The following is a 20830-nucleotide window of genomic DNA, read 5'->3' on the forward strand; positions in this document are numbered from 1 at the left end:
TTTATACATCACAATCTCACTTTTATCACATTAAGTAAGATGTGATACATTTATCACCGTTAAATGATTTTTGATTGGATGATTCTTTATCATCCAATAATGATAAATGTGCCACGTCTTACTTAATATGATAAAAATGTGGTGTATAACATTACTCTATACCGTTAATACCGGTATAAACTACTAACGTATCGTTAACATTTTTTGAACGGTTTATACATGACATCTTAATGAATTCAGTACTATAGGTTTGGAAGTTGAATGTCGTTACCCTCAACATTCCTCATTTCAACGACCAATAAGTCTAGATTTTTAGGCTCGGTTTTGATAAAATAAATATTTCATCTCGTTTTTTCTCATTATTAAATTTTTTTCAAATTTTTACACAAAATATAATAAATAATTCAACATTTTTCAAATCTCAAAACAATAATAATATTATAAAGTAATACTCTAACAATATTTTATTCAACTTTTAACTTCCATTTCAATTCACTATTTCAATGACCATAATAAGGTTGCTAAGGTGATCTCAAATTATTAGTGAATAACAACAAAAAAAAAGTGAATAACAGTGAAAAAGTAGTGAATAGTAGTTCACTTTTGACTACTTCACTTACCAAACACACCTTATAATTATCTCAATTTTTGTGAATTGAAAGATAAATTGATGCAACGAATGTGATATATATTTGGAGAAGTATGCAATATGAGTTGTAACTTGTAACCTTCCTTCCATTTTCACAAAACACTAGGGATATGCTGTAATGAACATACACCGCATACATGCCAAAGTCCAAACACAGATTTACCCATTTATAGTGCGACAGAATAAGAGGGAAAAGTGGATTTTCAAAAATGAATTTCCTACGAAGGAATTCTCCTATAAAAACCCGCTTCCCCTCCCACCCTCTCACTGCTCCCCATCATCTCCTACCTTCAACTTTGTCGGTTTCGTGGCTTGTCATTCACTTTCATGGCGCACGTTAGCGGGCTGCCCTGCGATGGGGATGGCCTTTGTATGGTATGCAAGACAAAGCCCTCCTCGCCCGACGACACCCTCTCGTGCAAAACATGCGCCACGCCCTGGCACGTCGCTTGCCTCTCGGAGTCTTCCCGCCCCCAAACCCTAGCCGATGCTCTCCAGTGGGAATTCCTGGACTGTTCACCGATCTCCTCGGAACACTTCTCCAGCGCCGGTGCCGGACGATCTAGGGGTTCCAGTGACCTGATCACGGCGATTCGGGCAATCGAATTGGACGGGTCGCTGACCGAGCGGGAGAAGGCGAAGAGACGGCAGCAGCTTATGTGTAGAGGCGCGCAACCGTCCGATGGAGATGACGACGACGACGAAGACGCAAGTCCCAAGAAGAAGGAGGTGATCAGCGGTCATAACGATGTTCTTGGTATTCTCGATAACAGTTTGAACTGTTCGTTTTGCATGCAGTTACCGGAGAGACCTGTGACGGTATGTGCTTCCGTCTTCCTTCGTTTCTTGAATTTATGGCTCTGTATGCTTAAATTACCTAACCAAATCACACCGTGCATGCTTTGCGTTTGGATTTAACTTCACAGAAGAGAAACAGCTTATAGTTTTTTAGAGTATCGCTGTCGTATTTATTTATTTTTATCGTGGAGCAGTAGTAATAGAGTTTGAAGTTCGTTTTCGGCTTGCATCGGATTATCCGTTGTAGATTTCGAATTATGCAGGCCCTTATTTTACAATCGCGCAGAGTCGCAATGGTTTCGGTGGGTTTTCAGGAAGAAAGGATGGAAATGGCGGGTTTTTAGTTTTTTGGAAAATTGGAAGTAATTTAACAGTGACTGGGGCTGCTCCTCCATATAGGCATATAGTACGTACTAGTTTAATTTAATTTTATTAGCCATCACAGCATCTATATATTCGATTGTTTAATCCATTAAATGTTCACGAATCTATAATTCAATTTCTATTACGATGTGATATGTCATCTCAGCCGTGCTAACCATGTATACTAAATATTTAAAAAGCTATTCGTTATTTACTACTTATTTATTAATTATTTAATTTTACATACAAAGTTATCAAGAGACCATAAAAATTGTAAAATAAGATTTATTATACGCATTCTGGATTAAAATGACGGGTTTGGATTTAGAGATAAGATGAAATAGTTTTAAATAAAAGATGAAAATTTAAAAAATATTATTATAATATTAATTTTTAATTCTATTATTATTTGAAAATTTGAAAATATTAAATTTAAATTTAAAAAAATTAAATTATTTATTATATTTTATGTAATAATTTAAAAAAATTATAACGATGAAATGTTATATTTTTCAATGCAAACGGGTCTAATGGTTCATTGTTTCGAGATACTGTGCGCAGATATTTCTGTTACTGGCTTCGCACTTGACCTCATCTATTTCTTTGTTTCAGACACCTTGTGGTCACAACTTTTGCTTAAAGTGCTTCCAGAAATGGATTGGGCAGGGCAAGCGAACTTGTGCGAATTGCCGCAAGAAAATCCCAGCCACTATGGCAAGCCAACCTCGTATCAACTCTGCGCTTGTCATTGCCATCCGAATGGCAAGGATGTCAAAATCCGATGCCGTAGGGGCCTCCCCAAAGGTCTATCACTTTGTACGTAACCAAGACCGCCCAGAGAAAGCATACACCAGCGAACGAGCGAAGAAAGGTGGAAACGCCAATGCTAGTAGCGGGAAGATTTTTGTTACAGTCCCCCCCGATCATTTAGGACCAATCCTTGCAGAAAATGATCCGGAGAGAAATCAGGGTGTGCTGGTGGGGGAAACTTGGGAAGGTAGGCTGGAATGTAGGCAATGGGGTGTACACCTTCCTGTTGTTGCAGGGATTGCTGGGCAATCAAAATTTGGTGCTCAATCGGTGGCCCTATCTGGAGGCTATGAAGATGATGAGGACCATGGCGAATGGTTCCTCTACACAGGGAGGTACATTCTTGTCAGCACTCGACATTCGTACTTTGGATTCTGACTTTAGTGTGTAATTGGCTTGCTTTTTACTGGGTTTTATTTTAATGAGCTAAATTGTATTTTTAATTCCAAGATAATTTAATCAACTCAACAAGTTTTCTACGTCTCTCTGGTGCTGTTGTCATATTGTCAAATTAGTTTAATCAATTCAACAAGTTTCATAAATTGTCATATTGTACTTCTATGATGCTTGCGTCTTAAACATACGATTGATATTTTGTTCCCTCCCAATATAGTGGTGGAAGAGACCTTAGTGGCAATAAACGCACAAACAAGGAGCATTCTTTTGATCAGAAGTTTGAATATTTCAACGAGGCATTACGAGTAAGTTGCAGGAAGGGTTATCCTGTTCGTGTGGTGAGGTAAGTCATTTTAATGAAAGTTATTGCAATTTGGTAGCATGCAAGTGCAAATGGGTCCTTAATCGTTAAGGTTTTTACTGCTTATCTAAATTTGGTTAAGGTATTTACTCAAAGTTTATTAGGTGTGGGAAACCTGTATGATAATGTAGTTGCCAGTTTTCAATTTTATGGATCAAACAACAGGCGTAGAAATGCAAATGGCCCACAGCTCAGGATATCATTTATGACATTCATGGTTCTTCTGAGAGTGCAGATAGCAAGTTTACAGGAGAATCATAGCTTTCGACCTCTATGATGTCTGGTTGCATATAAACAGAATGTTAGACATCGACAAGTCAATGAGCAGTCGTTCCAGTTAACATTTTGTTTTCTTTTGTGGAACATATTATTAATAAGCTTGCATGCTAAAGAATAAAAGGGTGAGATCAACAAACGAAAAGTGGCTATTTTCCTAAATAGGCAGCTAATGTCGTCTTCTTTTTGCACAAAGTTACTCAAAAGGTTGGGCCAAGTAAACCCTTTGTCGTCATTGCTGCATATATAACTATTTCATTAATTTCTGGGTAGGAATTGCAGTAGTAATTATCAGATCCTAAATAGAAGAGCAGTTTACCTTATGAGATACTTATTCCAGAAGATTTTTTCTGAAGGTGTACTCTTCTGCTTCTATCAGAAAAGTTATCTTTTTGCTAATAAGATTCTTTTAGACAGGTCTAACAAGGAGAAACGATCTTCTTATGCCCCGGAGAGAGGGTTACGCTATGATGGGATTTACAGAATCGAGAAATGCTGGCGGAAAAATGGGACTCAAGTAAGATGATAAATTGAAATAACAACCCAGGCTGTATTCTTGTTGAGCTTGTTCACCGATGTAGGTTTATGGTATTCTAAGATTGTTAGCCGATGAATGTTTATTGTGTTAGGGATATAAGGTGTGCAGATATCTTTTTGTTAGATGTGACAATGATCCTGCCCCCTGGACAAGGTCTATTATTTTCACCCCTCTATCTCTCTTTCCCTCTCTGGGGATGTATTTTTGTGCGACTAAATTTTGGAGATGAATCTGTAGTGATGATCATGGGGACCAGCCAAGGCCACTGCCCGTCATTAACGAGTTAGAGGATGCAATTGACATAACTGAAAGGAAGGAATCTCCATCCTGGGACTATGATGTAAGCTAATGCTCCTTTACTTCTTGTGTCCAAAGGGGGTTCTCTCTCTAGTTATTTTCCCATTGTCTTCATTTTTTCTTTCCTTTTGGGCATACTCAATATCTATTAAGTTATATCTAGGTTAAAGAGATGGTTTCCTATGAGTCTCTAAACCTACTTGTGCTCCTAGAGTTTTCAGCTAAGTGCTTAGCTAATTGATTTTCGTATGTCCTAAATGTTCCATCATGATCCCCAGGAGGAAAAAGGTTGCTGGATGTGGAAAAGACCTCCACCATGTAGCAGAAAACGGGTTTAATGATGGACAATCGGAAGATGGGAAGAGATCAAGGAAAGTTATTCAACGAGCACAAAATCTGTCTGTGAAAGAGAAACTTCTAAATGGTTTAGTTGTCTAATTCACATTTACAAGCTTTGTTCAAGTTTTCTCATCTTCATTTATCTCGCTATCATGTCTTAGAAATCGTGCTTGTGTAATTGACCATGCAGAGTTTAGCTGCCACATCTGCCGGAAGGTGATGACTTTCCCTCTTACTACCCCTTGCGCTCATAACTTCTGCAAAGCTTGTCTAGAGGGTGCCTTCGCTGGTCAAAGTTTAATGAAAGACAGGACATGTGAAGGCAGACGAACATTAAGAGCACGTAAGAATATCATGAAATGCCCTTCGTGTTCAACTGACATAGCTGACTTTCTTCAGGATCCCCAGGTAATCTTGACAGATCATTACACTCACTTCACTTGGGTTTTTAAACAGTGCATTTGTTTTTTTATATGCTATATGTTGAACGGCTCTAGAGGAGACCTTAAACGGCTGGTTGATTACAGAAAGCCTGCAATAGATCTTAATTACCTGGAGAGTTGGGTCTCGGAATGAGTTTGAGTTTCCCATGGAAATTGAACTGTTTTTCCTGACCTTGATGACATTTAGAATGAGTTTATTATTCTCGTGGCAGCTGAGTATAGTTGTTTGCTTCAACAACTTGTTTATTGAAGGAGTTGATAGGTGACATCATTATTGTTTTTTTCATGAGAAAAATTAAGAACGACATCATTTTATACTTGGTTGTACTGCTTAGGTATTGGTTACTTTGGTAGTGATTGGCCCTCCTCTCGTGACCATCTCTTTTGGTTTCACTGCAGCAGATTAAAAGAGTGGCAGAATTTTTATTGCTAACATCTGAGTTTCTGTCACAGGTTAACAGAGAACTGACGGAGGTTATAGAGTCATTAAAATGCAGAATTGAGGAGGGTGAAAGTTCTGAGTCAAGTGAAGATACTGATGTCACCCATGAGAAGCTGGATGGAGTTGCTGATGAAATGGGAATTGGTGACGTGAATAATGCAAATCTGGAGGAAGCAAAAGCCGACATTTCGAAAGCTCAGGCTGCAAGCGAAGTCGGGAAAATGGATGTGCTAAAAATTGCAAGTGGTGGCGAATGTAAATTAATTCCTGGTGAAAAGAAGGGAAGAACATTCCCTGAGAAGCCTGATGCTGTTGATGGCCAAAATGGTGTTGATCCTGAAAAGGCAACTGGTAACAAATTACTAGAAGATCCTGCCATAGAGAGCAAACTCATACAGACTTGCAAAAGGATCAACAATGAAGACTTGTCAACCTTGGATATTGGAGCTAAGGCCAGAAGCAAAAGGGCTAAAATGGAAGTAGCAGAAAGAACTTAACAACCGTCAGTTCTAAACTGCAACGAAAGCTTTGATCGTAAGGCAGTCCAGCTTTTTTGGTCGGTTACAGAGCTGGTACCATTTTCACATTCTCGTCAATTTGAGAATTGTGCGGGGCCAAAGCATGTTCCATTCAACATGGTACTCTTTTTTTCCCTTCATGAACACCATGTAATACAGCACTTGAAATGAATTAAAATAAATCCAGTTTTTATTTTTTTGTAAATGGAATAAATCCAGCTATGTTGTTTTCACCGAACAAATTGGCATCTTAATCTTATTTGTTTGTAAATCTGATGGAAAACTTTAAAAAAATTAGTATTTTTGATGAAGTGGAAACATCACATTGGCTGGTCATAGAATGAGTTTTAATATAGTAAGAATAATGATATATATAAGTCCCAAATGTACAAACTTTGCGTAAACATTTTATAAAAAAGTGGACCTTATTGTGAAGAAGTGTTAAAAACTCATTTTCTCTTTTACTGGGGCACACTTTTTTTTATAAAAAGCTTGAGCAAGGCTTGAAGCCTGTCCCTGACATTACTATATCTAAAAATCATTATTCCCAATGAGTTGGTTCTAGTTCAAAGGTGGGAAAGATGGAAAAAATAGACAAGTTATTTTTTTATTAGATCTTTTATTACAGGCCTGATTCAATATGGAACCGTGCCAACAGGGTACAAGAAGAAGTAGAAAGCTAAAGCTATATTGTGTCTCAAAAAATTGGTATGGTGGGTTCCCAAGCATCATTAATTGTTACCAAACTATCACTAAAACAAAGTAACATTTATACTATATGCCCCAACAATCTAGAAGCTATATACCATAGAAAATATTAATTTATAAGCAAGTGAAAGAATATTACAAGCTATGATCAGAGAATCTATATAACATTGCCTACCTCAAAAACCTCTCTGCAGTCCAGTTCATGTAATTTCCTGTCCAATTAAGGTTTGTTTGGGCTCACATCTCTTCCTACTTAAGAATCTGACTGGACTTTTGGTTGCTCAAGTTTCTCAAGCAAGGTTTTCTTCTTGTCTTCGGGAAGAGAATTGAACACGAAAACAGATTTGTCACCAATGTCATCCTTGAAAGCAAGAACATATCAGTGATATGCCATGGACATTAATAATGTTAAACCCAGTAAATTAAGCTAGATAGAATATCATTAACAAAAATTTAGTTCATTTAAAGTCTACCTTAATTGGTTGAGTAAACTTCCTTCCGGCAAATATCACAAAAAGGACCATCCACGAACCTAGCAGAGTAAGCTTTACTCCATCATCCATCAAACCAGTCTGTGATTTTCAAGTGAAAAGTCTAATCAACATGGTATTCAAAAGCTTGGAATTTTTTGGATAAGTTTTAATAGAAACCCACAGCCCATTTGTAAAGGATTCCACAAAATGTTATGGCTATGCATGGAAGATTTTTGAAACAACAATTAAGCTTAACATCGCATACATATAAAGGATCTTAAGAACTTAAGAAATTAGATGATCTCAATACCAAGGAAAATGAGAGAGAGAGAGAGAGTCATAGCAATCCCCTTTTCATAAGACACTTCATACATATTAGAAAAGGAAAAAAAATTAGGCAGACTACAAGCAGGATAATATTCTTCACGTTGGGAACACAGGATAATATTCTACATGTTGGGAACACATAGAAAGAAGAATACCAGGTGCCCAAGAAGAACTGTAGGTATAATGAATGTGAGAATTCCAGCTTCCAGCTTTCCATAGCAGAGGCCTGTTTGGAAACAGTCAGGAGGCTACTGAATTTCTGTCGTACATATAACTTCAAAAGCCATAACAAATGTAAAACAAACAAAAGAGCAAAAAGCATTGATGTGACATTGTCAAAAAAATAAATGTTCAAACTTATGTTACTGTTTATTGAAAAAAGGGTCATTTATGATTATGAGATTAAAAAAAAGCACTTCACACCACCTCGTCAATTTTATTTTCAGCCAGCAAATAAAGTGAACATGCAGAATTCTACCTCTCTTCATCTTAATCCTTCTTTTGTATCTTTAAGTTGTCAAACACCAATAATTATATTGAACCAAGTAAAAGAATTTCAACCAATTGAGGCAACGGGAGTGAATTGGATTGACTTCCATCTTCCTATATAGCACAAAAGGGAACACAGGCAAGAGATCCCACGATAACTTTTGCTGTGTTTAAAAACATGAAGGTGATTTGAAACCAATACAAAGAAACCGCCTAGCTTTGGCGTAGGAGCTATATTTTGAATCATCCTCTCTATCTAAGGGTTTCATGATTGGACATTGAACCAATTTCATATGATGGGGGCTAGGTCAAGTGGTCGACCATTTTTACAGTAATGGTTCTGCCCTTGCTAATCAACCAAAGGAAATACTAGGCACAAGCTCTTACTGTTTTGCTTCGACCATTCAAAAGGCAACCTGGACTTTCCAATGGGCATGGAGTTTGATATTACACTTTATTGCTACAATCTGGAGGATAATAATATCGTTTAAGTATGAATTAAGGTTAATACCTGACTAATTACATATCAAATGACTACAAATAGTGGGAGATCAAGCTGTGATACTGAATAATAGCTCATTTAACTTGGAACGTATAATAGTGAACATAAATAGATACTTACAATTACAAGTTAACTGCAATTACCTTCTTTGAATACAAGTCCTGTTAGTGCTGCAAAGAGAGGACCAACAAACCAGACTGCCAATGGGTGATCGACTACATATTGTACCAAGTTTTCACCAGCTGGTAGAGCAAGGCTCGTGTAAGTTGCCAAAGATCCAACAACACCAAGTCCCCACAGTGCTTGAAGAGTGCGCTTAATCTCAGTAACATAGATGTGAATTAAAACTAAAGACAAGCCCAACCCACCAGCACCAATTGTGTAAAACAGATCAAGATTTTGCTTGATAATATCACTTAACAAAGAGTTTTCAGGTAAAAGGGCAGTTGATGCAGCAACAACAAATGACGAGGCAGCAGTCACCAACCCCGCTCTGTATAAAACAACCTGCCACGGAAAGGAAAGTATCGCTGAGATACTCAAATCCTTTACTGCCCCATATATATCAAGATCCAGATTCATACATACCATTACAAATTTATCATCTTTTAAGTTTTTAACATGTTTTTCTCGGGTTGCATGACATAGACCTATTTTTCATTTTCATGTTAGGTTTCAGATCGGCTCCGTGGTAGTTTTGGGCGATTTGGCCTAATATTACCTTCCAAAACATTAAACAAATTAACACCACATTTGAAGGGAGATTAAGACAATCCTATACAACCTTTTACATCTTTCATAAATAATTTACCTGAAACTGAATTGAAGAAAGTCTTAGATTTCCAACTAACTCACTGTACCTTCTCCAGCACTTGGAGGTGCAGGTGGGATTTGAAAAATCAAATTCAAGTGCAAAAATTTCCTGTTCGCCCTACTTATTCGATATCCAAAACGCTGAAAATAACTGTTCTGAGCCTCTTAAGAAACTTTTTTTTATCCAAAAAGAAGTAACTTTGTTATCAACCTTATGATTAACAGCATCAATTGAACAACGCAGACGCGCGCGCGCGCGCTAGCAGATGAAAAAAAAGGGAAAAGTATGAATAAGATATAAACGTGTACGTACCTCTCGAACATCGGAGGAATCGACGGTCCAAGGGCCGTAAATTCCCTGATAGACCGTACGGTCGACGGAATTCTGAGAGCTCTCTCCCAGAGCCTTGCACTTTACCGACCCAATTCGAACCGAAACCTTAGCTGCTGCCATTGAAGGTGAAGATGAAGACAGTAGTAGTAGTGAAGGGTAACAAGTCGTAGAAGATTCAGGCAAGCCATTGAGCTTGGGGGGAGTGACCAAGTTTGCTGCACATGATAACATTCGCGACGCCATGTTCATGTTCTGAAATCCACAACGTGCGGCTTCTTCGCTAATTAAATTTCGATCTCGTAATTAAAAATGAAAGCTATTGCATTTATTTTATATTTTTCATCAGTTAGAAATTTACGTACGTATGAAGCATTTGCTGCTAAAACTAAAAGCCTATTTGGTCGTTCTCTCTCTCTCTCTCTTAATTTTCCTGAACCAATTTGTGCAAAAAAGAAAAAGAAAAAAGAAGGTAAAATAAATAAATAAAAAAAAGAAATGTAATGGGTTTTGTTTGCAGACACTATGTATGCCTGTGGAAGCGAGTTGCGGAGGTTTTTGTACTCGAAAGAGTAGGATTGTCCTCCATCAAGTAAAAAATGCTAAGGACATTGGGCTTTATTGATTTCCAGGATTTAAGTTTTCAAAGTATTGAAAGGGAATGAGATCCGTATTGGACTTTATTCCGATCCAATGGACTATGGAGTTGCATTGGCATGGCCCAACCCCACCCCAAAAAAAGCCCAAAACCAAAATGGGTTGGCCCAGAAATGAAAGATCATCCACAGCAATCGGTAGTTTGGACTCCCAGGATTTCACAAAAGTATAAATAGTGAAGCCTTTTTTTGTTCCAACGCTGTCTATGTTAAATAAATATAATAAGACAAAAGAAAAAAGATAGCAATACCATCCCTTCATTTTTTGTGAGTGTGACGTACAAATCATCTGCACTCATGCAGTGAACTTTCAACATGGACCATCATTTAAAAAAGACTCTCGAGTGTTCTCTTGAAAAAGAGCCGCAAAAATTGACGTTGAGAAGCCGAAAGCATACCAAAACTCCACACGTTTGTTCATTGTAAAACCAAAAATCAAAAACCAGAAAAATCAATCATGGGCCCCTACAGCCCCTAACCCCATGCAATTTGCAGCTTCTTGCGTCTCCATCGTATCGGCCCCTAATCCCATGCTTGTCTTGGGAAGGGTGCCCACGTCAGCATTCACGCTTGGAGGGTTGTTGTTTAATTTGAATCCCCCCCTAACTTTTGAAATAAAAAGTGAACAAAGAAGCTTCTTTTGCTTTTGTCGGTTTCTGCATTTCCTTTTTGATTGATCTTCTCAAAGCTACTTTATTTGGGCTTTGGACGATTTCACTTGGCCCACTGCACCTTGCTTTCTGGGGCAAGTGGGCACGGCCCACTCCATCTTCTGCATGCGTACACCTACGGTCTCTCTCTGTCCCTTCCTTTCTTCCTCTCTCCTCGGGGCGAGTCTTTATCGTACTAGGCATTAAAATGGTGGTTCAATTCTTGTCCCAAAAAAAAAAAAAAAAAAAAATTCTGTTTCAATTATATATTAATTAAAATAATTCTATATACAACCATAAAATACATAATTACTGTATAATTATTTTGAAAAAAAGTATAGTCTGTTATTAAAAAATTAATTTTTTTATATAAATTTTATATTTTATTTATTTTTTTCAAAACGATTACGTAGTGATTATAAATATCTTTTTTTCTATTAATTAAGCCATTTGCAAAAGGTGCCTGGAGCAAAGATCTTGAAACCATGACCACAATCGTAGTCTCATAATTGTGAATTACATAAAATTACATGCAACAGCACTTTTTTTCTGTCCTGGTGTGATAAAGTTTCCCATCTCATTGGTCCACCTTAATATTTTTTACCGGTGATGTGTCTGGAAATATGCTATAATTAGAACCAACCTCCCATGATTAGATGTACATAATTATTGTCTTTCCAAGTCCGCATGCTGATAAAGTGCTATTAAAGTTAAGTTTCCAACCAACTATTTCTTTTGCTACGTTTGCAAAATGGTAGAATATAATATTTATAAGCTGGTATAAATAACATACTTAATAAGATCTGAATCTTGCAAATCAAATCTTATAACTATTTAAGTTATATGTATAATGTGTGTTCTATACACTGACTTGATAATAGAGTAACTCACACACAATACATACATACATATATATATATATATACATTGGGATCAAATTATGAGTTAACTCATCTTGAGTGAGCGCATGCACATTCTTGAGTTCATTTATGGTATTATAATTATGAATAATAGTTATTTCTATATGCACGTTCGTTCTTCTTTTCTAATTTATTAATTTACATAATAGAGAATAATAAGAAGATAAAAAAAAAGACTTATAAAAAGTAAATACTAATTAAATTACATGATTACAAAGAAAAATAAGACAAAAAAAACAAAAAACAAAGCTCATGGCGTGTTTTCAAGGGTTACATGAGATAGACTCGATCGAGTGACATGATGAGAACCGGACTCCCCATTCCAATAAATATTCCACTTTTAATTATGAATTGACAGCACTGCGGGATTTTGATGATACTATATACGCATATATCATAAAGAATAATGAGACTGTGACCAAGATTTCGAAATTATGATTGAGCCCACTTAAAAGGAGAATATATTATATAAAGCCAATATTAAAATTAGAAAGATAAATTTGATCTGTTTACGGCCTAACTGATCTAACTCGATCAAAAACATTAAAAAATAAAAAATAAAGAGAAAGAAAGTAAGAAAGGACGGACGCTAGCTAGCTAATGCGTTTTCCAAGTCTAAGTACTACAAGACCAAAAAACAATAAATATATATTTATATATATATATATATAATATAGCTCCTTGGAAAGTCAAAAGGATGGAGAGGCAAACAACATGATATGATCTATATTATATGCATGCATGCATGCGGCATACCACATTTAATTACAAATGTGGTATGCCTCTCCATACTACTAATTGTCGATAATAAATTGTCGATAAAAGGATAAAAATCGCCGCAATTGACTATTTTTTGCAATTTTTTATTGCCGCTAAGCGCTGCTGTAAAAGATCAATCTTAATTGAAAATTTGTCACGAGAAAAATAAATGAGCTGCAAATAATCTAATTTTACAGGCGGCAATTTATTTAGTCGGGAAAAGTCTCAAAATTTCGTTCAAAGAATGTTAACCATGTTATATCATCTTTATTTATATATGCTGATTAATTGATGTCCTTCGATCCGGCCTTGATCCATCTCTCAATCTTTTTCGTCGACTCTTTCTAAATTTTGAAGGCTCAGAAGGGCAAAGTTACTTAATTATTTATGCAGTACTGCAGAAGGCAAGGAGTAGTGGCCATACTATGGACCAATCATCTGAGAATTCATATGTGGAGTATAGAAGGCGGCTGAAGATCACACACACACACACACACATATATATATATATAACAATTAATTAGAAATATAAGAGTCGACAAAAATTAGAGGAGGAGGTCTAACTTGATAGCTTTGAAATTAATATATTTAAAGCTGCTTCTTGGTGGCTTTAAACCAATGATCTATTTTTTTAAAATGTTTAGTTCAATGAGAAGTGGATGAGAAGACCCACTAAATTATACGTCAAAAGATTGACCATATATATACACCTGTTTTTGACATTTTTAGTTTTTAAGTTTTCGACTTTGATCATATTCAAGTCAATGGTAAACATTTATCTCTGTTATTTAAATCTAATCAATGGCATGAAAAGGATATATACTGATGTATGCAAAAGATTATATATATATAATATATATATATAGTAAAAAATATATTATAAAAAAAATTTATAAATTAACATAATATAATATAAATGAACAAATTTAATATAATAAAAATAATTTTATAATCTAATATATCACAAGTTTTATAAGTAAAGCATTTTTCTTCATAAAATAGACTATTCAGACACATCACGGTGAAAAAGCAAAATGCAAGTACTCCGCCATTAATTTCGATCATGTCCGCATACATTACACGTGCACTTTCAAATGAGCAAGATGAACGTCCTGATAATAATGATTCAAAATAAAAACAACTGAACAGCAACTTTCTTACATATAGTTGCCAAGTTTAGGCACCCCGAAATCTAATAGTACTCTCGTCATACACAGTAGAAGATCGATGGAGATGGTCCTTGGATTGTAACTAATAAAATCCATGTCCTCACCAATACAAAACATGAAATAATGGGAATTAAGCTCTTGATGATTCCGTGGGGATAGATGTCCAGTTGTTGAAACAATCGTAGGGAAGAGTCTATTAATACTAGCTAGCACTCAGAATGGATGGATATTATATTAACTAAAACCATGTTACAGATGCTACTCGCTTGGGTTACTAGAATTGTCGTCCTTGCCATGCTGTTCCCGTTGCTGTTGATGCTGATGCGATGAGGCGGAAGATGAGGATGAAGTTGACGAAAATTGTGGAGCAAAAGATTCTTGATTAAAGAGACCCGTAGTGTAATAAGGGAATTCAACATCAGAACTGGAAAGAAGCTGTGCGTACTGGTATAGGCCAGGGAAAGTTTCCTGGGATAAAGAAGTCGTCGTTGACGGAGGAGGAGGAGGAACGACTGGGCCGGGATTTTGCACAGGCAGCTGGGAGACGCTTGTATTCCCAAACCCCATAGGGTAGCCATATTCGGTGGTTCTTTGAACTCGTTCGGGAAAATTAAGCTTGGCCTTGGCGCCTTTAAACCTTAGAGCTGCTCTATCATATGCCAGGGCTGCATCCTCAGCTGTGTCAAAGGTCCCCAGCCAGACTCGGGCTGCTTTTTTTGGGTCCCGAATTTCGGCTGCCCATTTTCCCCATGGTCTTTGTCTTACTCCTCTGTAGTGTCGTCTTCTTACATTCTCTTCGCAAGTTCATGCATGCAAACAAGGGAAAGGGCACAAGATATCATGAGATGCATGGTGCGTATAATGTGTATATAGACAAATTAAATGCACGCAATTATTACGATATCTACGAATCTAGCTGGGTCGACAAATATACAAAAACATCAATCAAAATAACCAATAAATTGTCTTTCAGGCTCTTTGAAGGACCAAAGTTTTTGACTTTCTCGTGTACGTTCAGTACATAATTGAGGTGCAAACAAGATATAGGGTAATACTATTTGTTGCTTGTTATTTGAGGCGTGTAGCACGCTCCTCATAAAGTTTCATGCACGCACAATGTGGAAAGCCAGAAGTAGTAGTGGGGGTATGATCGGCTGCTGTAATTCCTACAATAAAATACTACTAGCTCTAGGACAAAAAGAACATATATATTAGAAGTAGGTTTCAAGTCCCGACCATATGATACCTTTCCCTAGCTAGTTCGATCGGGACGTGTTAAGACTCAAAAGTGAGGGGCCGAGCCTGAAAGCAGGATGCCCAGCCCATTTCTAACTTAAGATAAGAACAACTGCACCTTTAGTTCAAGGTGTTTTGTTTTTCTTACTTTGAACTGAGGGGTGAGAAAAATCAATTCAAAGAGGGAAAAAAACGTGAAACAATCATCTTTTCTTTTTTCATAACGTGAACGTGATCATATTAATGATTCCAGCGGATAGAAAGTCATAAGTTTTTCGTCAGTGGGAGTAATTCAGCAGCAGCAATTAAGCCATGCTACCTAGCAGAATTAGCTAGCTGACTTTTTCGTGGTAATTAGATCATGTTAAAGCAATATATATATTAACAAATAATATTTAGAAATCTTATAAAAATGATCGACATGAAAGATATAGTATAATAATGTAAAGGATTAGGTTCAAGGTCAGTTGGTCAAAGACGGAAGATCAAATGGAAGGATAGTAACCCACGGAATTTAATGCTTAATTAGGCGCTAGTCTGGAAGATGAGAGAGCTAGGCTGCTTTTCATTCAATCAAAATACAAGAAAAAGAAACATGAAAAGACTGGGAAATACATGAAAAATATGGGAAAGAAAAACAAGAAAGAATGTATTATATATAAGTACTGTCTCCACGATCTATTCAAGAGAGATCTAAAGAGAGTGGGAGAGAGAAAAAGAGGCCGGAATAGAGTTCTTTATGCAAAGTAGGATACACTGAGCTCTGAATGAAAATCTATAAAAAAAAAAAAAAAAATGAAGAGATATTTTCTCCTTAAGAATCTTTTGTCCCATCTGTATGTATGTGGTAGGGTTAAGTTACGGAATTCATGGGATTGATACTTACGGTACTTACTCTTAAAGATTGGACAAGGAACGCAGAGATATTTATGTCTCAACAAATCATGAGCTATCTTGGATGATTCTTTTTTTTTTTTCTTTTTCCAAACCAAAAAAAGAAAAGGAACCACAATAAGTGAAGATAGAGATAGATCATGACATGCATTTTTGAAGATATAACCATTATATATATAAGAGCAATCAAAAGAAGCAAAATCAGAGAACTTTGACGATTTAGGGTACGTGTTTATCCAAAGAATGGCCATGTGATGAACAGTTTGGCATCTAAAGCCCCCAAAAAAGCCAGTTTACTACTTTAATTAATTAAACCTATAAACTTAGGAAAAAGTACACCACAAAATAATAGAAATAGCTAGTGTTGGTACTCAAGCCACGTTGGGTACCTGGATCTTGCACTGGTTGAGATGAATCAGGAGGTTCTTCTTTCACCGCACACTCTGGGATGGTTAATGGAGTTGATTGCACCAGCGCTGGCTTATCATCGGTCGTTCCCATAACCTGAGTGAGAGCAGAAACCATGGCGGACATATCCGTTTCTGACCAAGAAGATGCATAAGCTGGGAACTGATCGTCATGCTCTCTCTCTTTCTCCTCTGATGTTTCCGAAGGAAGTGGCCGCTTTCCATGCCTCCGATCCACTTTTCAAACCTGTTAAAAGCTGATTTAATGCTATTTTTGTGATATTGTACTAGCACTAGGACATATATATATCTAGAGCATGATCTGCTAGCTTATTCAGATTTATTTTCCTTGCAATTCTCCCGTTTTGGGAATACAAGGAATGGAAACCAAACCGAATCAAAGATCCGGGGCTTTTGATTCTGTTTGGAAAGTTGGAAGGAGCGCACCACAGTTGGAATAGGGTTAGAAACTTAGATGTAGAAGGGTTTCCGTAACTTGTTATTGTCATGTGTTTATCTTCTTATATTCGGTAATGTATAAAAAAAAATACGTGAGCTGTGCTAGGGTTACGCGTATGAGCATGTATATTCCATCCACCGTTTGAACAAGTACTGACGGTGAAAAATTGTAACGCTTCCTAAAAACTCACGCTCTCGCTTTCTTTTAAAAGAAAAAGAAAATCTCTTACCCAAGTACACACGAAAGATCCAAAGAGAGGTGAGTAGGGGTGGGCTCCGACTTGACCACCGACTTGACGGAGTCGGAATGTCTACCTCCAAATCCGATTGGGATCGGAGGTCTAAATGTCTTCTGACTCCGATTTTGACTGGAGTTAGAGTTCGACTCCGATCAGAATTTGGAGTTCCGATCAGAGTTTGAGTGGGCTTTGCCTTATTTAGATTGGGCCTCGACCCACGTCCCAATATCAAAGGCTCAATCTGAAATTAATTAATGTTTAAAAATTTGTAAAAAGACAAAATAATGTTAAAAAAAATCCTAAGTACTGTGTGCAAAGTGCAAATGATAAATTTAAATTTTTAACTACAAGTTCGCAATAAAGTAAATTTACAGCACCAAAATATAAATAATAATTTGGATTTGATTTAAATAGCTCAGTCCCGCATCAATCCTGACAGTCTATACATTTGAGTCGATGACTCGACAATGATCACTGATTTCCTGCATGAAGTTTTATTGATCAGATGCACTATCTTTTCTTTACTCATTTAACTAGCTATAGATTTATAAACCATCAGTCAAGTGGCTAAACGCCGATTTAGAGACAATCGTAGTGATAAGAATGACTAGTACATCCCTGGCTATTCAGAAAAGGATTAGAAACTTGCTAAAATTCACCTTCCACCAAGTTAATATATGGAATGTTTCACTAGGTGCATTGACATCTTTCATAAAGTAACGTTCAAACTCAAACTTACACTACATAATATTCTTCGATGCACGATTTTAATGATATCGTGGTAGCCGTAATAAATTTTACCTCTGTACATGTGTGTCATCCTAAGAAGATGTCGAGCCAGTCGGGCGTGAGGAGCTACCACCTTTAATTGAAATCTGACCACTGCTGTTATAATAGCTATATAAATCATCAATATCACATTTAAGCGATATAATAAACTGATCATCTTCCTCATCACAGAGGACGTCCTTAATCCAATCTTCTACAATCGCTAACTTATATCGAGGGTCAATAATTGCATTCAACAAACCCACACTGTCAGCAAAACTCTGCTACAAGTGGCCATAAAGCTCCGATAGCTCCTCGAAGTACATGTTCGTAGTATGATATTTTATCTCAAACATCTACATAGTTATGTTATAAAATAACTTAAAAAATTGAGCAAAATACTTGATATTGGCCCAATCAACTATGTTCGACGCACCGAGCCCCCTTCTCCCCCCAACGGGCTTTAGCAAAGCATACCTCATGCTTTCATCCTTGACTTCCATCTGCTCAAATGTTGTTTAGTACTTTTGCGCTACATCAAACATCATGTATGTAGAATTTCATTGAGTTGAAACGTCCACAATATATTAAAAGATGGGATCTCAAGTTATTCGGTTATTGCCTTAAACTGGTGGAGCTGTTGGGGGAAACCCTCACATATCTCACAAGGTTTCAAACTTTAATAATTGAATCATCAACCTCCTTGAACCCTTTAAAAACTATGAGGTTGATGATATGGGCACAATATCGAACATAGATAAATTGATTTTCATGAATAATATCCTCATTTACTATTGTAATTCGCCCGAACCAATCAATGGTAGCGTCATTTGCACTGGCATTGTCAACTGTGATACAAAGCACTTTTTTGATCCCCCAATCTTTTATACAGTCATTCATCTCCTTGCAAGTGGGCTGTGATACACATGTAACCCACATTCTGTATAGAGGTTCATATATCAGTCGGAAATGACACTCTCTGGCCAGTGGCAACAAACATTTTCTTCATTATTGCCTTCTCCTTAGCATGATTCTTCAAACAATCATGCATCACCGTATACCGTGAAGGTATAAGAAATCGTGACTCTAAAGTGTTCACAAACTTGCGGAAGCCTGCTTTGTCAACCGTGGTAAAAGGTATCTCATTAGTGATGATCATCTTCACAAGAACATCCATCAACATCTTTTCAATGTATTGAGGAATTGAAAACATTTTAATCTGCGTGCCATCAATGGTTGTAGTAGTCTCATAACTTAGATTCATATGATCAGTTGCCACCAACCCTTAGTATATCTTATACCGCTGGCAGCCCATAAGATGTGTTATTAATACTGACGTGCTTTGCTTCTTCGAATGAAAACTGCATAATTGCCCACAATAATGGCATCAAGCCTGCAAGTTCTCACGATCACCAGGAACTTTAGTGAAATGTTCTCATATCCACGACCTTTTTTTACTAGGTCATTCTGGTAGATCAGCCTCAACATTCATCAACTCCTTTTCTTCATTAAGCATATCAACATCTTCTAGATTTATTGAGACTTGACTACTTGTATAGAAAATAGCTGTTCTAGGTGGGGGTCTATGACCCGAAGTACCTGTCGGTGATGCCAATAGCTGTACATCATCCTCTTGTGGAGAATCGTGGCGAGATGGTATAACATCCATAATTTTCTATGAAAATAATTTGAAACAATTAACAAACAACTGTCATTTAATAACTAATCGTGTTTGTGGTTTTAAAAATAAATAAAACATAAAAACTAAACGTCCGCTATAGCCATACTTGAGTAAACAATTTGTGTGATGTTCGCTCCAGCCACACTCAAGCGAACAATCTGTATGATGTTCGTTCGACCCACACTCGAGCGGACGTTGCCTGAAGTGCACCATTCGATTTTTCCCAAACAAAATCCCACAAATCTCATAACTAAAACCCTAAAAATAGAAATCTGTCCATTCAAACAATAAATCCACAACAAAAATGTCAAAAACCCCCAAAAACAACAAATTTCATAAACAACTTCAACAATTTTCAAACTCTAAATCATTCAATTAACAAACAATTAAAACATTTATAACAAAATATAAGATGTAAGTCTTACAAGAAATAACGGCAGATGGAGTTCCCTCTACAGTGGTTGGCAGCGGTGTGGACAACAAGGAGATAAGAGTTGGAGAAACTGAACCAAGGAGGAGAGAGAGAGTTGGTTTGCGAAAAGATGTGAGAACGAAATAAATGAAGTCATGTGTTCCCCTTATGAATAAAACGACGTCGTTTCGTTTAAATAAAACGACATCATTTTACTTAGACCAATTTGTTTTAAAATAGGGTGGGAGTTCGTGGGCTCCGAACTCCGATTCCAACTCTAGCCAAAGTAACTCTTGCTCCATCTCCAATTTTCAAAAACTCCAACTCCCTTGTTTTTAATAAATTTTAGTTGCTCAATGAAAAACAAAATAGTTTCATTGTGAAAATAAAATTATATAATATACTTTTGGAGTGGGATGAAATTAATTAGCCTGGTGAAATAATTGTCTATACTTTTTGGAGTATAGGCCGCTTCACGAATCGAATATACTTTTGTAGTATTTTGGAGTAGTGTTGGCATCCGTTTAGATATTTCCTTGGTACATGAATGTTTATTTCTCGTTACATTAATTAGCTGGTCATGTCATGTACGTGGCGATACCAAATAATTAATTGTTATATGACCAAATTTAAACTCGACCCAATAAAATAGGCCTAATGAGTCAACTCGATCGTGGTGAAGGTCGTCTAATGTATATATCGATAAG

The 20830-nt window shown here is 36.7% G+C and overlaps 2 protein-coding genes and 1 pseudogene across 2 annotated transcripts; 1 reads left to right on the forward strand and 2 right to left on the reverse strand.

Annotated features, from left to right (window-relative positions):
* The first annotated feature begins 929 nt into the window (after nucleotides 1-929).
* LOC108997397 lies at nucleotides 930-6454 on the forward strand (annotated as a pseudogene).
* Nucleotides 6455-6944: 490 nt separating this feature from the next.
* Nucleotides 6945-10171, reverse strand: LOC108997398. The gene is made up of 5 exons (XM_018973645.2): nucleotides 9856-10171; nucleotides 8873-9236; nucleotides 7894-7964; nucleotides 7412-7510; nucleotides 6945-7299 (listed from the first exon to the last, which is right to left on the reverse strand). Exons 1-5 carry the CDS (start codon nucleotides 10123-10125, stop codon nucleotides 7192-7194), a joined length of 912 nt encoding a protein of 303 aa, XP_018829190.1. The 5' UTR covers nucleotides 10126-10171; the 3' UTR covers nucleotides 6945-7191.
* A 3784-nt stretch (nucleotides 10172-13955) lies between these two features.
* LOC108997399 (ethylene-responsive transcription factor ERF113-like) lies at nucleotides 13956-17069 on the reverse strand. Its single transcript, XM_018973646.2, has 2 exons — nucleotides 16547-17069; nucleotides 13956-14821 (listed from the first exon to the last, which is right to left on the reverse strand). The coding sequence occupies exons 1-2, from the start codon at nucleotides 16689-16691 to the stop codon at nucleotides 14286-14288; spliced, it is 681 nt and encodes a 226-aa protein (XP_018829191.2). The 5' UTR covers nucleotides 16692-17069; the 3' UTR covers nucleotides 13956-14285.
* Between the last annotated feature and the right edge of the window lie 3761 nt (nucleotides 17070-20830).

This window comes from Juglans regia, chromosome 13 (assembly GCF_001411555.2).
Source record: "Juglans regia cultivar Chandler chromosome 13, Walnut 2.0, whole genome shotgun sequence".
Lineage (NCBI taxonomy): Eukaryota > Viridiplantae > Streptophyta > Magnoliopsida > Fagales > Juglandaceae > Juglans > Juglans regia.

Coding starts and splice junctions, on each gene's coding strand:
- LOC108997399 (XM_018973646.2), bottom strand. CDS start 16,691: ATGTCCGCCATGGTTTCTGCTCTCACTCAGGTTATGGGAACGACCGAT. Junction 14,822..16,546: donor TCAACCAGTGCAAGATCCAG/GTACCCAACGTG, acceptor GAACTTGCGAAG/AGAATGTAAGAAGACGACAC.
- LOC108997398 (XM_018973645.2), bottom strand. CDS start 10,125: ATGAACATGGCGTCGCGAATGTTATCATGTGCAGCAAACTTGGTCACT. Junction 7,511..7,893: donor CAGTTCTTCTTGGGCACCTG/GTATTCTTCTTT, acceptor TGAAAATCACAG/ACTGGTTTGATGGATGATGG. Junction 7,300..7,411: donor AGTTTACTCAACCAATTAAG/GTAGACTTTAAA, acceptor CTTGCTTTCAAG/GATGACATTGGTGACAAATC.